Genomic DNA, 13,264 nt, shown 5'->3' with positions numbered 1-13,264 from the left:
CAGGGTATGTGAGGAAAAATGGAGGCAGCTAAGTAACCAACCTCAGTCACAAGATAGAACTCCAAGTGATTCAAGACTAATGAAAGAAAGAAGAATTCATCATGGACACCTACACAAAAAAACTGTACAGAAACACATGAATTCTCAACTAGAAACATCAGATAATAAACTGAATGAAGATCTTTCCCCCTCAACTGAAAAGCTTTGCTTCTCCATTGAATGTGATTCAAATGAAAAGAGAAGAAACCAGCTGGTCCAAAAGCAGTTTGAAGGTTAGACATGAAGAGCGGGGAAAGGAAAGATGGATGTGTATTCGTGACAAATGTAGTTCAAAGTATTCTGCTCCTAAAAAAAAGTAACATCCTCTTTTGTGCATATAAAATATTAGTAATTTTTAAAAATACATATTGATTTAAACCAAATTTAATGTTTTAAACTTGTTGTAATGTTTATTTTATTGACTTTAGAGAAAGGAAAGGAGAAAAGGAGAGAGAGGGAGAGAAGGAGAGAGGGAGAGAGAGAGAGAGAAAGAGAAACACTGATCTGTTCCTGGATGTGCCCTGACCAAGGATCAAACTGGCAACCTCTGCCCTTTGGGACAAAGCTCTAACCAACTAAGCCATTTAACCAGGGAAAACCAATTTTAATTTTTAAGATCACAATAAAGTAGGGTGCCAGATGCACAACGGGCAACTCTTGTAACAGGAGTACTTCCAGGCTTTCCCATGGCGCCACCTTGTGACAAGCATACACAAAACAGCTTCATGCTAACGAGAACCACAGAGGTCCAGTCAGCAAGGAGAGCAGTCCCTATGACCAGGCCTGGGGACTACTGCAATCTGTCTGAAATCAGGGCAAGTGCACGAGGGGCGGAAGGGATGGGGGAAGAAACGAGTAATCTGGAAAGAGGAGAGTGAGGTGAAAGGAGAAGCCAGTGTGGCCAGGTGGCTGGCCGCCATACTGAACACACCGACCGCACCCTGAACCACAGCGCGGGTGCCGGCGGGGCCGCCACACTGGACACACCGACCACACCCTGAACCACAGCGTGGGTGCCGGCGGGGCCGCCACACCGGACACACCGACCGCACCCTGAACCACAGCGCGGGTGCCGGTGGGGCCGCCACACCGGACACACCGACCGCACCCTGAACCACAGCGCAGGTGCCGGTGGGGCCGCCACACTGGGTACGGGCCACTGGGAGGGCGACCCAGTTTCTAAAAGGGGCAACAAAGATGCACCGACTGGAGAGCACGTTTATGAAAGGGTGAAGTTACAGCAGAGTCCGGTCACAAGTGTCCCCAAGCTAGGGCATTCCCAGCACACATTTAACCAGAAGGGGAAATTTACACATCTCCTCCCAAGGGACCTCTGCGTCCCCCTCTCCCAATTGGTGGGGCTGGCTCTGCTCCAAACAGCCTCTCACATGCCTTCTTCCAACACGAATACAGTGTGCTGACATAGTAAATACAAAGGTTGTCTTATCTCCCACAAAAAGTACACCTTCACATTTTCCTTGAAACACTTGACTCTCTTGGACCATCTTTTGATTTTTCCTTTCTGACATTCAGGTACCAAAAAAACTTTTTAAGTATTCTAATAAAAAAACGACAGCACAAGCCTAATGCTCATTAGCAACACCTGCAGGCCTTCCTGTAGAGAGGACAAGTGGGGGTAGTGGGGACTGTGGTGGACAGGACTCCTCAAAAGGGGAGAGCAGGACTCAGCTCAGCTGACCGGGGGCCTCAGCCAAGCTTTCCACCCGCAGTTCTTACTCTGCAAGTGTCCCCCTGTCCCTCTACTTCCTCTCTGCCTCTCTCTTCCCTTCCCACAGCCAAAGCTCCATAGCAAAGTTGACCCCGGGTGCTGAGGATGGCCCCATGGCCTCCACCTCAGGTGCTCAAATGGCTCTGGTTGCAATAGAGCAACACCCCAGATGGGTAGAGCATTGCCCCCTGGTGGGTATGCCGGGTGGATCCCAGTTGGGCACATGCGGGAGTCTGTCTCTCTGCCTCCCCACTTCTCACTTCAGAAAAATACAAAAGAAAAAAAAGAATAAAAAAAGAGTGCAGAGAAGGATGGCTGATGGCCAGAAGCACAGTCCCATCTGCAGCATGTAAGAGGCCCCACTACCCTATTCTACAGGTTACCAGGGAAACTCATCTTTAGAGTTAGAATTGGGATGATCTTGGAAATTATTTAACCCTAAACCCTCATCTCAAATTACAGATGATAAAACTAAGACCCAGAAAGGCTTCATGGCGGTGCATAATGAGAGGGAAGAGGTGGCGGCTGGCCCCAGGCCCTCCCACTTTCCCTAGAGTCGGTCCTTACATTATTCAACACTGAGACAGACAGCAGTCAGACCTGTCACTATCTCTAGTCCAGTAGTTGGCAAACTCATTAGTCAACAGAGCCAAATATCAACAGTACAACAATTGAAATTTCTTTTGAGAGCCAAATTTTTTAAACTTCAACTATATAGGTAGGTACATTCCTTATCGAGGTAGCGCCCACATGTGGTATTTTGTGGAAGAGCCACACTCAAGGGGCCAAAGAGCCGCATGTGACTCATGAGCCGCGGTTTGCCAACCACTGCACTAGGGAATGACCAACATTTCAATATAGGCCAAACTACTTGGTTATTCTCCCTTTCCTGGGGCAAGTGCTTGGTTTCTTTGAGGGCTCCCTGCTCACTCGTGAGCCAACACCCCTACCATGAGTCGTCAGGTTCTGTCAGACGTTTCTGCAGCCCCTAAACGCCACTGTACAGAACATGAGGACGCAGACCAGCAGAGTGGCGGACAGGCGGCAGAAAGATAAGTCTCTTTTCTTTGTTAGGGGCAGGGCCTCTCCAGACACCAGGCCGTGGAGCTCTAAGGGCTGACATTCCAGCAGGCTCACATGCAGGGGTCTCTCTTTACCCACCACTCACTGATGGCTGCCTAAGAATTACTATGTCATAGTCTTATCCTGACTCTCAGTTACAACCAGGAATGGTGAAGTGTGGCCAGACAAAACAGAAGGAGAACATGAATGGGACAGTCAGGTGTCACAATAACCCAACGCCAACAGCCAAGCACAACAGAAGCCTCCAGGCTCTGAGGACTCAGCTGCACGAAGCACAAGCTTGTGACAGCACAGAGTCCTGAGCCCCAGGCACCTGTGTGCCAGACCTTCACGGGGCTGCCTGTCCTCTTCCCGCCTTTGCCAGAAACCTGATGAGACCTTAATGTTCCTTTAAAGCACACAAGACAGTTTTAATTTAATACAGATAAAGCTCAAACCAGGAGAATCCTGGAAACTTTGTGTAGACAGAGGCACCCCCTTCACTGACACCATTCTGTGTGTTCCACCCAAATAAGGGGACACGTGAAGATGCTCTGAAGTTCCTTGGTAAACACCGAAGGTCATGCCCAGGCCTCCTCCATCCTCTAGCCTGGAGGGCCCATGACCCGGATGCTGTAAGAGACAGGCCTGTCCCTGCACAGGCCCTCCATTTAACGCAGGAAATTCTATCCTCATTGGGGACTGGGATCAGATCAGGTCAGTCCAAGCCTCAGGAAGTAAATGGGGGGGTATAGAAGGGGAAGTAGGCTTAATGTGAGCAAAGCCCAAGCCTGGGAGGAAGCCCTCAGACCCAGGAAGGCGGCCAGGGCCACGTACTCAGCAGCAAACTTGTCCAGCCTCCTGAAGAGCTCATCCTTGACCTTCAGATTCTCCACGATGGCCTCCACCACCAGGTCCGTGCTGTGGACCACAGATGCCGCATCCGTGCTGGTCGATATGCTGCTCAGGGTCTTCGCCACAAATTCATCGCCTGCCTATTGCAGGGGAAGGAAGGAGAACAGGCACTGAGCTCACCAGAAAACGGGTGACTTGCTGCTCAGGCGAGGAAAGAGGAGGGTGAGAACAGGCCTATACACCCCAGATATGACCTCAATACACCTGAAGTTCTGAGAAATAAAACTCCCCATGTTTCTGCTTTGAGGCAACCTCTCCATGTGGTTTAGACACCAAGGCAAGAATATGGCTGTGAACAATCCCAACTGTTGGTCCACTACCACTGTTGTGTGCAGGAAGTAACCCCCGAAGCTCTGGCCAGCTCTGCTAGCTCCGCTCTGTTTACTAAGCTGTCTGTTCACAGCACCTGTATTGGCCTGTTGTATCTCTTCCCGTAGTGACAGCTGCCATGTTCTGTTCCAGGGAGCCTGTAATGTGTCCTTCCAGAACAGGGTGAATGCTGAGCTCAGGACCACCCATTAGTCTGGGAGGCGGTGCTGACTATTCCCCTCTCACAGGAGGGAGGCAGGGCTGAGTAAAGGCAATGGAGGGTAAGAAAGCCAAACTCACCATTCATTCATCAAATAATCACTGCCCTTCACAGGCCAGAAACTGGTATTTCAAAAACATGCCAGACACAGCCTCTGCTCTCAGAGCCTCAAGTTCCATCTCGGCCTCACTGCAACTCTGCAGACACACACGTTCCGCTACCGACTGCCTTTGGTTTCAAGATGTAATTTGCCCATAGGGCATCAAAATGGTTATAATCAGCAAAGGTTTCCATATCATCACCCCGGAGCCAACTATCAGAGCTGTTCAATAGAATTATAACCTGAGATGACAGGTAATTTAAAATTTTCTATTGGCCGTATTTTAAAAAGTGGAAACAGGTAAAATTTTTATTGAACCAAATCTATCTAAGGTATTATCATTTCAAAATGTAATCAATATTTTAAAAATTTAGATGTTTTATATTCTTTTTTTCCTACTGAGCCTTTTAAATCTAGTGTCTGTTTTACACTTTCAGCATAACTCAGTTTGGACTAGTCACATGTCAAGTGCTCAACAGTCACTTGTGACTAGTGCTCCTATACTAGTCAGCCCAGCTAGGTAAATAAAGTATGTCAGCCCGACAGGTTGAAGATGGCATGGCCCTCCTCAGAGCATGTCCCTGGCAGAGTGAGAAACATCAGGAGACGAGACTCCTGCGGAGTCACCCTCGGAGCTCAGCCACTTGGGCACAGGGGATCTATTAACACTCAGGATGGGGCTGGTCCCTGCCCACAGGGGACAGACAGTCTGCAGAAATCTACAGAGTAAACAGTAAAAAATGCGGGGCATCTGGGTTCAGATTCACTTAGAAAATGATATCTACCCCATCCGTCTGATTTTTAAAAGGTGACTAGATATTAAGAAAATGCAAACCCAAAACATGAGATACTGTCACAACTCCTATGATAGTTTTTATTGTTATTTTTTAAAAAGAGGAAAATAACAAGTGTTGGCTAGGATGTAGAGTGTATTTGGAACCTTCATACTTGGGGGTGGGAATGTAAAATGGTGCAGCCACTATGGAAAACAGTTTGTTGGTTCCTCAAAAATCCGAACATAGTGTTGCCTTGTAACACAGCAGTTCTACTTCTAGGTACATAACTGGAAGGGCCGAAAGAGGGACTTGAACAGACAGTATACTAAGGTTCACTGCAGCGTTATTCGTAATAGTCACAAGGTGAAAACAGCCAGGTATCCATTGCTAGATAAATGGATACACAAATGTGTTATGAGCAGTATTCAGTCTCAAAAAGGAATGAAGTTCATGGATAAGCCATGAAGAATTACATCAAATGAAAGAAATCTGTCAAAAAAGGACAAATACTGTATAATTTCACTCATATGAGGACGCTAAAATAGGCAAATCCAGACAGAAAGATTAGAGGTTAACAGGGACTGAGGGGAGAAGGGAACGGGGAATTACTGTTTAACGGGTACGGTTTGTCTGGAAAGATGAAAAAGTTTGGAGACAGCAGTGAAGGTTGTACAACCTTGTGAATGTAATTCAAGTCACTGAGTTAAAATGATTAAAATGGCAAATTTTATCTTATATATATTTTACCAAAATAAAACAATTTTTTTTAAAGGTAACTAAACACATCCCTGGGACACCTCAGATGAAAAACAATAAAAGTCCTACCTGCACGTGGAGAGAATTTCCATGTATGGCCCAAGGAAATCGATCCTAAGCAACGTTAACAAGGTGACAGAGGTAAACAGAAATCCACTGGGTTGACTTCTGCAGCATTTCTAAAAATGAGTCAGTAAGCCAGAGTTCCTGACCTCCTGGGAGTTCAAGTTCCTGCACCTCTTCTGCTGCTGGAAGGGACAGGATGCGCTCTGCCTTTCTTCTCCAGCCCGTACGTGAAGAGTAGGCACAAGATGTTACCTAAGTAATCCAATGACTCTACCTATAGTGCTTATTGTCTCATTCTCTCTTTACCTTGCAAGTACATCAGTTATCTTCCTGTTTCTCCCTCGTCCATCCTTGTAACGAAACAGGTGTTATTCAATCCCACACTCTCAGTGCACAGGATGAGCTCACCACTGCAGAAGCTCTCTTCAAACTCAGATCCTGCCCAACAACGTGTTTATTTACTGCTCACGTTTTCTAACCAGAGTCCCCTGTACGGTTAGGATTATATTATAGTGGTCTAAAGTTAAGGAGAAATGAGTTTAATATAAACAAATAGAAAAAGTAAGCAAAGGCCAGTGCCCCGTCCCCCCAAGAATGTGAAGCAGCCAGAGGCCTGGTTTTGAGAAATTACCTTGGGGTTTTCTGCAAACTTCTTCTTGGCTATTTTCCTAAGGCTTTCCTCAATTCCCTTTTTGGATTTTGCCAGGATGTCCTCTGTCTGGTCCACCAGCACTACTGTGTGGCCAGTTGTTGCAGCAACCTAAAGCAAGAAAAAGAGTCATTTTGTTTAGAAAAGAAAGAAAATACAGAAGTTAAAAAAAGAGTTTTGCATTGCACATGAACTCTACCACCATGCTATTCAAAAGGCTCAGCACACACAATAAGCCACAGGAAGGAGGCACAGAGCTCTCAGCAGGCGCTGCCCAAACCCTTTATGTGAACGACGACACACCCCCGAGCCTGTCTTCCACAGCGACGTTCTCCGGGCCACAGCGCAACTACTTCCCGTAATGCTCCTACCCCATGAAGGTCACTGGAGACCTGTGGCCACTGAAATTAATGGAAATAAAGTGAAATGAAAAATTTAGTTCCTGATTGTCTAACTACCATGCTGTGTACCTGAAACTAATACAAAATACTACTGAATGAAAACTGTAATTGTGAAAAACCATTTTTCCATTTAGCTCCTCAGCTGCACTAGCCACGTTTCAAGGGCTCCAGAGCCGCGCCACAGGCACCCACGCCCGCCCGGGGCTCGCGCCGCAGAACCAAGCATCCGTCAGCTCTCCCCCCGGCTCTGCTCTGCACTCCTGACATCACCCCGAGGTAAGGCTCTACTCTACGGCCCGACCTGTGGTGGCACAGTGGACAGAGCATCTACCTGGAATGCTGAGGACGCTGGTTCAAAACCCTGGGCTTGCCCGTCAAGGCACACAGGAGAAACAACTACTATGAGTCTCTGCTTCCCACTCTTCCCCACCCCGTGTCTTTCTCTCTCTCTCAACTCTCTCTAAAAGCAATAAATATAATACTTTTTAAAAAGAAAAAACTCTAGTAACAGTGCAAAAAGACTTGTCCCCATGGTTATTTTGTACCAGACTCCCATGAAAGTAGGCCTCTGGGAGCACCCCTCCCTTCCCCGTGTCCACCTCGCTGAACCCTGAGGGCATGTTCCATGAAGCTGCCACAAGTTTGAATATGACTAGCTTAGTTTAGCCACAATAAGTGACAAGTCAATCCCTATGTCATCACAGTGTGCCTGTAGCTTTGGCCAGGGCTGTGGAATAGCTGGTGTGGCTAAAAATAGATCATTGGGTACATTATAGGCAGCTGTTGTAAGTGTATGTAAATGTTGTAAGCAAGAGGACATATGTGGCCCGATGCAAACGTAAATGACACAAGAGGCCAGGCACTGAGATGCCCTCCCTAGATCTGAGAGGCCCCTGCGGAACCCCTGCTGAAGCCTCGTGGCAGCAGGGGGCATAGGAGAGGGGCAGGCCAGCTAGAATGAATGGCTGGAGACAACAGTGAAATGTACAGCTGAAGCTCAAACAACATAGGTTTGAACAAGTTCCATTTATATGTGGATTTTTTTCGATAAATTCTGGAAATGTATTTTCTCTTATGAATTTAATAACACTTCTTTTCTCTAGCTCATTATTGTAAGAAGTCAATATATTATATAATCCAAATAACATACAAATTATGAGTTAATTGGATGTTTATGTTAATGGTAAGGCTGCCAGTCAACAGTGGTTACGTTTGGGGGGATTCCAAGTTCTATGTGGACCTCTGATCATGCCAAGGGGCCAGCAACTCCAACCGCCGCACTGTTCAAGGGTGAACTATACGTAACTCTAAACCACCATTAGATGTGAGACTTGTGAAACCAGGCAACTAAAACTCAAAGAAAAAAACCAAAAAGAGAAAATGAAACAGAAGAGCAAAAGACAAAGGCAAAAAGATTCAAATCCCACAGATTACCAAAGAATACTTCTAAAAATGGTAAGACAGGCCTGACCTGTGGTGGTGCAGTGGGCAGCGCATCGACCCAGTATGCTGAGGCCCCTGGACTTCAAAGCGGGCTCATGCAGCTTGAGCACGGGGGCACTGGCTTGGGCACAGGATCACTGTCATGACCCCAAGGTCACTGGCTCAGTTGGAGCCCCCTGATCGAGGCACATATGAGAAGCAATCAATGAACAACTAAGGTGCTGCAACTATGTGTTGATGCTTCTCACCTCTCTCCTCCCTCTCTCTCTCTCCTTTTCTGTCTCCCTCAAAATCAACTTAAAGAAATGGTAAGACAGATTTTAAATGACAGTTAATTACAATCATCCCCTCCCCTCTCCCTGCTTCTTCCCAGAGAGCTGCCAGTGTAGGTCTGTGGGCCTGAAGATGGTGTTGGCACTGCCAATGCCTCTAAGCCCACCTAAGAACAAAGAAAGGGAAGCACTACCAGGACCACAGTCTGATAACCCAGCGGGCAAGGTAAAGGGGGTGAAGTGGGAACGGGTCCTGTTGATAAGGAGAGAGGCAGGCAGGCAACTTGCCCTGTGGGCAGAAACCCAGGCTGCAGGCAGGCAGTACCGTCAAAGTAAAACAATGTCCAGAAAGCAAAACACCCCTCGATCCAGATCACGGTTTTCCCTAAGTACTGACAGACCAAGCCCCATCTAGCTAACACCTAAATCACTGGACACAAATCTGAACTTCCAATTCAATAAATTCCAAGTAAAACGTAAAAGCAATTTTAGAAATGGCACAAAGGATGACGCAGCAGGCCTGAGACTGTTCACACCCCTGGCTGCATTTGGAAGCTCAGATTTGGGGAGGGTGCCTATCATTCCCTGATAAGAACGGTTTGCTGCATCTGGACTCTGCAATGTGGCTTTTGCTGAATACCTGCTTTCCTTCCGAGAGTTAGGAATGTTGGTACTTGCTAGGCAGCGGGTGCCTTTGTGACCAGCCCCAATAAAAACCCAGGGTTCTTTTTTAGTTTTTATCCAGTGAGAGGCAGGGAGGTGGAGAGACAGACTCCTGCATGTGCCCCAACTGGGATCCATCCAGCAACCCCCTCCCCCAGTCTGGGGCCAATGTTTTGCCCATCTGTGGCCACTGCTCCAATGCTCAGCAACTGAGCTATTCTATATTCTAGCACCTGAGGTGAGGGCATAGAGCCATCCTCAGCGCCTGGGGCCAACTTGCTCATTCAAGCCATGGCTGCAGGAGGTGTGGAGAGGGGGAGCGAGAGAGAAACAGAGAGAAAGGGGGGAAGAGGGGTGGAGAAGCAAATGGTTGCTTCTCCTGTGTGCCCTGCCCAGGAATCGAACCTGGGATTTCTACACACTGGGCCAACACTTTTCCACTGAGTCCACCAGCCAGGACCAAAACCGAGGCTTCTAATGAATGTCCCTGGTAGACATCATTTCACATATGTTGTTACTGGAGGAATTGAGTCCTGTGTGACTCCACTGGAAGAGGACTCTGGAAACTTGAACCTGGTCTCCTCCGGACTTTTCTCCATGAGCATTTTCCCTTGATGATTTTGCTTTTTATCGTTTTTCTGTAACAAATTATAGCCATAAATATGACTACAGTTGAGGAGCCACTGAGCCATTTCACCCGCAGGTGTTGTAAAGTACCAAAGGCTACAGAATTAATATTAATATTTTAGGAGGCTTGGAGGACATTTTATTAATTTGGGTTAAGGTGTGAAGAGAAATTGTGAGAATAGTCTCTATACTGTGTGATTGGCATAACCAGGATGGATCTTGCCATGTATTGTAAATGAAAAGGGAAGGAAAGCATAGATTCCCTGACATTTAACCACACCTGTGGGGAAAGGAGTGACTGGCTAGCCAGGTGCAGGAAGGGAAAAGCCAAAATAAACCTTTTCTTATAACTACGAGCCATTTGCGGGCATTTGTCCCCACGGAAACTACCTCTCTTATGTAAATGCATGTGGTTAATACCTCTGACTCTGGACAGAGAGATGGCGGATGAACACTAGAAAATATAGGAAGGCCTTTTAAATGTAAAGAGATATCTTTCTACCATTGTGTTGACTTGTAAATTTTGTTTTCTCCAAAATGATGTATGGTTTGCAAATTGAACGTGGTCCTATCATATTAAAGGACATATGACTATAACCAATAGCGGTAAGGGGCTCCTAATTGCAATTTTTGCTTCTGTACTTCCCACTTACAAAACTATAAAAACTAAGTAGAACAAAGGGCCAGCGCGCTCTCCGTCAGATTTCTGTCGGAGTTCCCGCCGCTTGGCCAAGCTAGACAATAAAACTTTAATGTGTAAACGACGGACTTTGCTCCTGTCTTCCATATTTCGGGTTCCTCCGAATTTGGATTAACACAGTCATCCCTGGGTTTCAGGTGTCCATGAGGGGATTGTATCCAGGACCCCTGTGAGTATCAGAATCCACAAATGCCCAAGGCTGTAGGGCATCACCTATCTGAGCTTGGACACTCTATAACTTGGATTAAGGAGCTTTAGTTAAAAAACCCTGACTGTGAATGGTGATGTGAATGCAATCCCCTGCTGCAAACACAGAGAAATCGGTTTCTTGGATGCAAACACCAAGAAACTGTGGGAATGAGTGACCTGTGCGCAAACACAAAGGAATGCACGTGATTGCACTTTAGGAAATGAGCCTAGAGGTTATAGACTGCCCCTCCCTTTGTGCTTGTTAATTAGCAAAAGAAAATCAAGTAGTGACTGAAACTAGCCCTTTTTCCGTATCATCAAGAAGTCCATTAGTCATTCTTTCCCCTTATCCCCTGACCTCCCTCCCCTGCAGTCCTGTTACCTTTGTTCTGTGTCTGATCAATACAGCTCTGGGAGAAGCAGACTCGGGAGGTTAGTCTCTCTTGACTGCCTCTCCCTCTTCTCTTGACAATAGTTTGTGTCTTGAGCAGTTTTTCCACATGACAATGGTAGTTCACAGTAGTCTGGAGGACCACACAAGTCCTTATATAAAATGATATAACACGGCCTGACCTGTGGTGGCTCAGTGGATAAAACGTTGACCTGGAAATGCTGAGGTCACCGGTTCAAAACCCTGGGCTTGCCTGGTCAAGGCACATATGGGAGTTGATGCTTCCAGCTCCTCCCCCCTTCTCTCTGTCTCTCCTCTCTCTCTCTCTCTCTCTCTCTCTCTCTCTCTCTCTCCTCTCTAAAGTGAATAAATAAATAAAAAAAATGATATAACATTTACATAGAACTACTGCATATCCTCCAGGATACTTGAAATAATCTCTAGGTTACTTATAATACCTAACACAATGTAACTGTTATGTAAACAGTTGTTATACACTATTGTTTAGTGATCAACTTTCTGGAATTTTTCTGAATACTGATCTGCAGTTGGTTAAATCTGCAGCTGCACAACCAGAGAGTATGCAGGGTAGACTATATAGGCTGGGTCCTGTGACCCTTCCAGTAAATCACCAAACCTGTGGGGGAGGGGGTGTTGGTGGAGAACCCTGACACAGAAACTAAGACAATAAACCTCAAATTCGAGATGGAGCTGGTGATGAAATCAAACTGCTTTGAGACTGGCACCCTGGAAGGGCAGCAGCTGAGAGGAGGTGGGGTGACCACTGACTGCACATCCTTTGCAAGGCTGGGGCGCTCAGGGTTGCTGGCTTGGGAACCTCCCATTTTTGTTTTGGGTCTTCTATTCTCACAGTCCCTTTGGAATGACACCATTTGTTCCTTTAAAAAAAAAATTATTGATTTGAAAGAGAGAGGAAGGGAGAGAGAAAAAGAGAAAGAAACAGGAACATCGATCTGTTCCTGCTCATGCCCTGACCGTGCCCTGACCCAGGATGGAACTGGCAACCCCTGTGCTTCAGGGCAATGCTCTAACCAACCGAGCCAGCTGGCCAGGGTGCACGGTTCTGTTCCTTTTAACCTCTGACTTAGATCATCCCGGCTAGGCCTGACAGAATTCCTCAGCTTCCCAGTGGCCACTTCCCCCCTTCCCTCCAGCAGGCATCACTCAGGCTTTTTTGCACCCAAGGTGTTGGGAGGAGGGGGAGTTCAAGTACATCTGGTACTAAATGAGCCAAGGCTGAGGGAAGGGGGGGGACAGTGCCGTTTTATTTATTGTCTTTGTAATTTCACTTAGAAAGTATGAAAAACAATATAAGGTTCCATACATAGTTTGTCAAATAAAATAAAAACCGCCCTGGTGAGGGATCCTATTGGGCAGCAGAGCGCAGAAGGCTGGGGGCGAGTACAGCTAGCACAGCGAGGGCCAGCCTCTCCCATGGGATACCGTATTTACCTTAAAGAGGGGCAGGACAAGCAAGGGAAGTGACATCGCATCTTTTTCCTAGAAGGCCACTTGCAAAGTTACCATCATCCTGTTTGTGATAGTCATAGGACATCTTTTTGTTGCAAATGAGCCACAGTGCTATCCTATGATTACTGTTTTTAAAATTGTAAGCAGAACCTAGAAAGGAAGCACCCTCAAATATTCAAGTACACCAAGAGACATACATATTACAGAAACAATAAAATTCAACCTGAGAAAACACAGCCAAAGGCATTTCAGCCTAAATGCTGACGACCCACTCCTATCCAGTCCTCTGATAAACTGCCCCTGCCCCCCTGCAAGAAGACTGGGCTCTTCAGTCACTACCAGGCTTCCTCCTGGGTCTGAACAAGCACTCCATGGACAACAAACCTATGTAGACACTAGCCAAAAAACAACGAACTAATTCGAGGTAATGTTCAAGAGAGCAAGGTGCACATGTTAGGTGACCATG

The 13,264-nt window shown here is 46.7% G+C and overlaps 1 protein-coding gene across 1 annotated transcript in view; it reads right to left on the bottom strand.

Annotated features, from left to right (window-relative positions):
• HADH (hydroxyacyl-CoA dehydrogenase) overlaps window positions 1-13,264 on the bottom strand; it is a 56,960-nt gene that overhangs the window by 16,986 nt on the left and 26,710 nt on the right. Inside the window, exons 2-3 of the mRNA XM_066385272.1 lie at window positions 6,604-6,732; window positions 3,668-3,825 (exon numbers count right to left, since the gene is read on the bottom strand). Of these exons, the coding sequence (XP_066241369.1) occupies window positions 3,668-3,825; window positions 6,604-6,732 (287 nt within the window). The remainder of the gene's footprint in view (window positions 1-3,667; window positions 3,826-6,603; window positions 6,733-13,264) is intronic.

Source organism: Saccopteryx leptura, chromosome 5 (assembly GCF_036850995.1).
Source record: "Saccopteryx leptura isolate mSacLep1 chromosome 5, mSacLep1_pri_phased_curated, whole genome shotgun sequence".
Lineage (NCBI taxonomy): Eukaryota > Metazoa > Chordata > Mammalia > Chiroptera > Emballonuridae > Saccopteryx > Saccopteryx leptura.
Note: the sequence above shows the minus strand (reverse complement) of the source record. Positions and strands in the feature narration are given on the sequence as shown.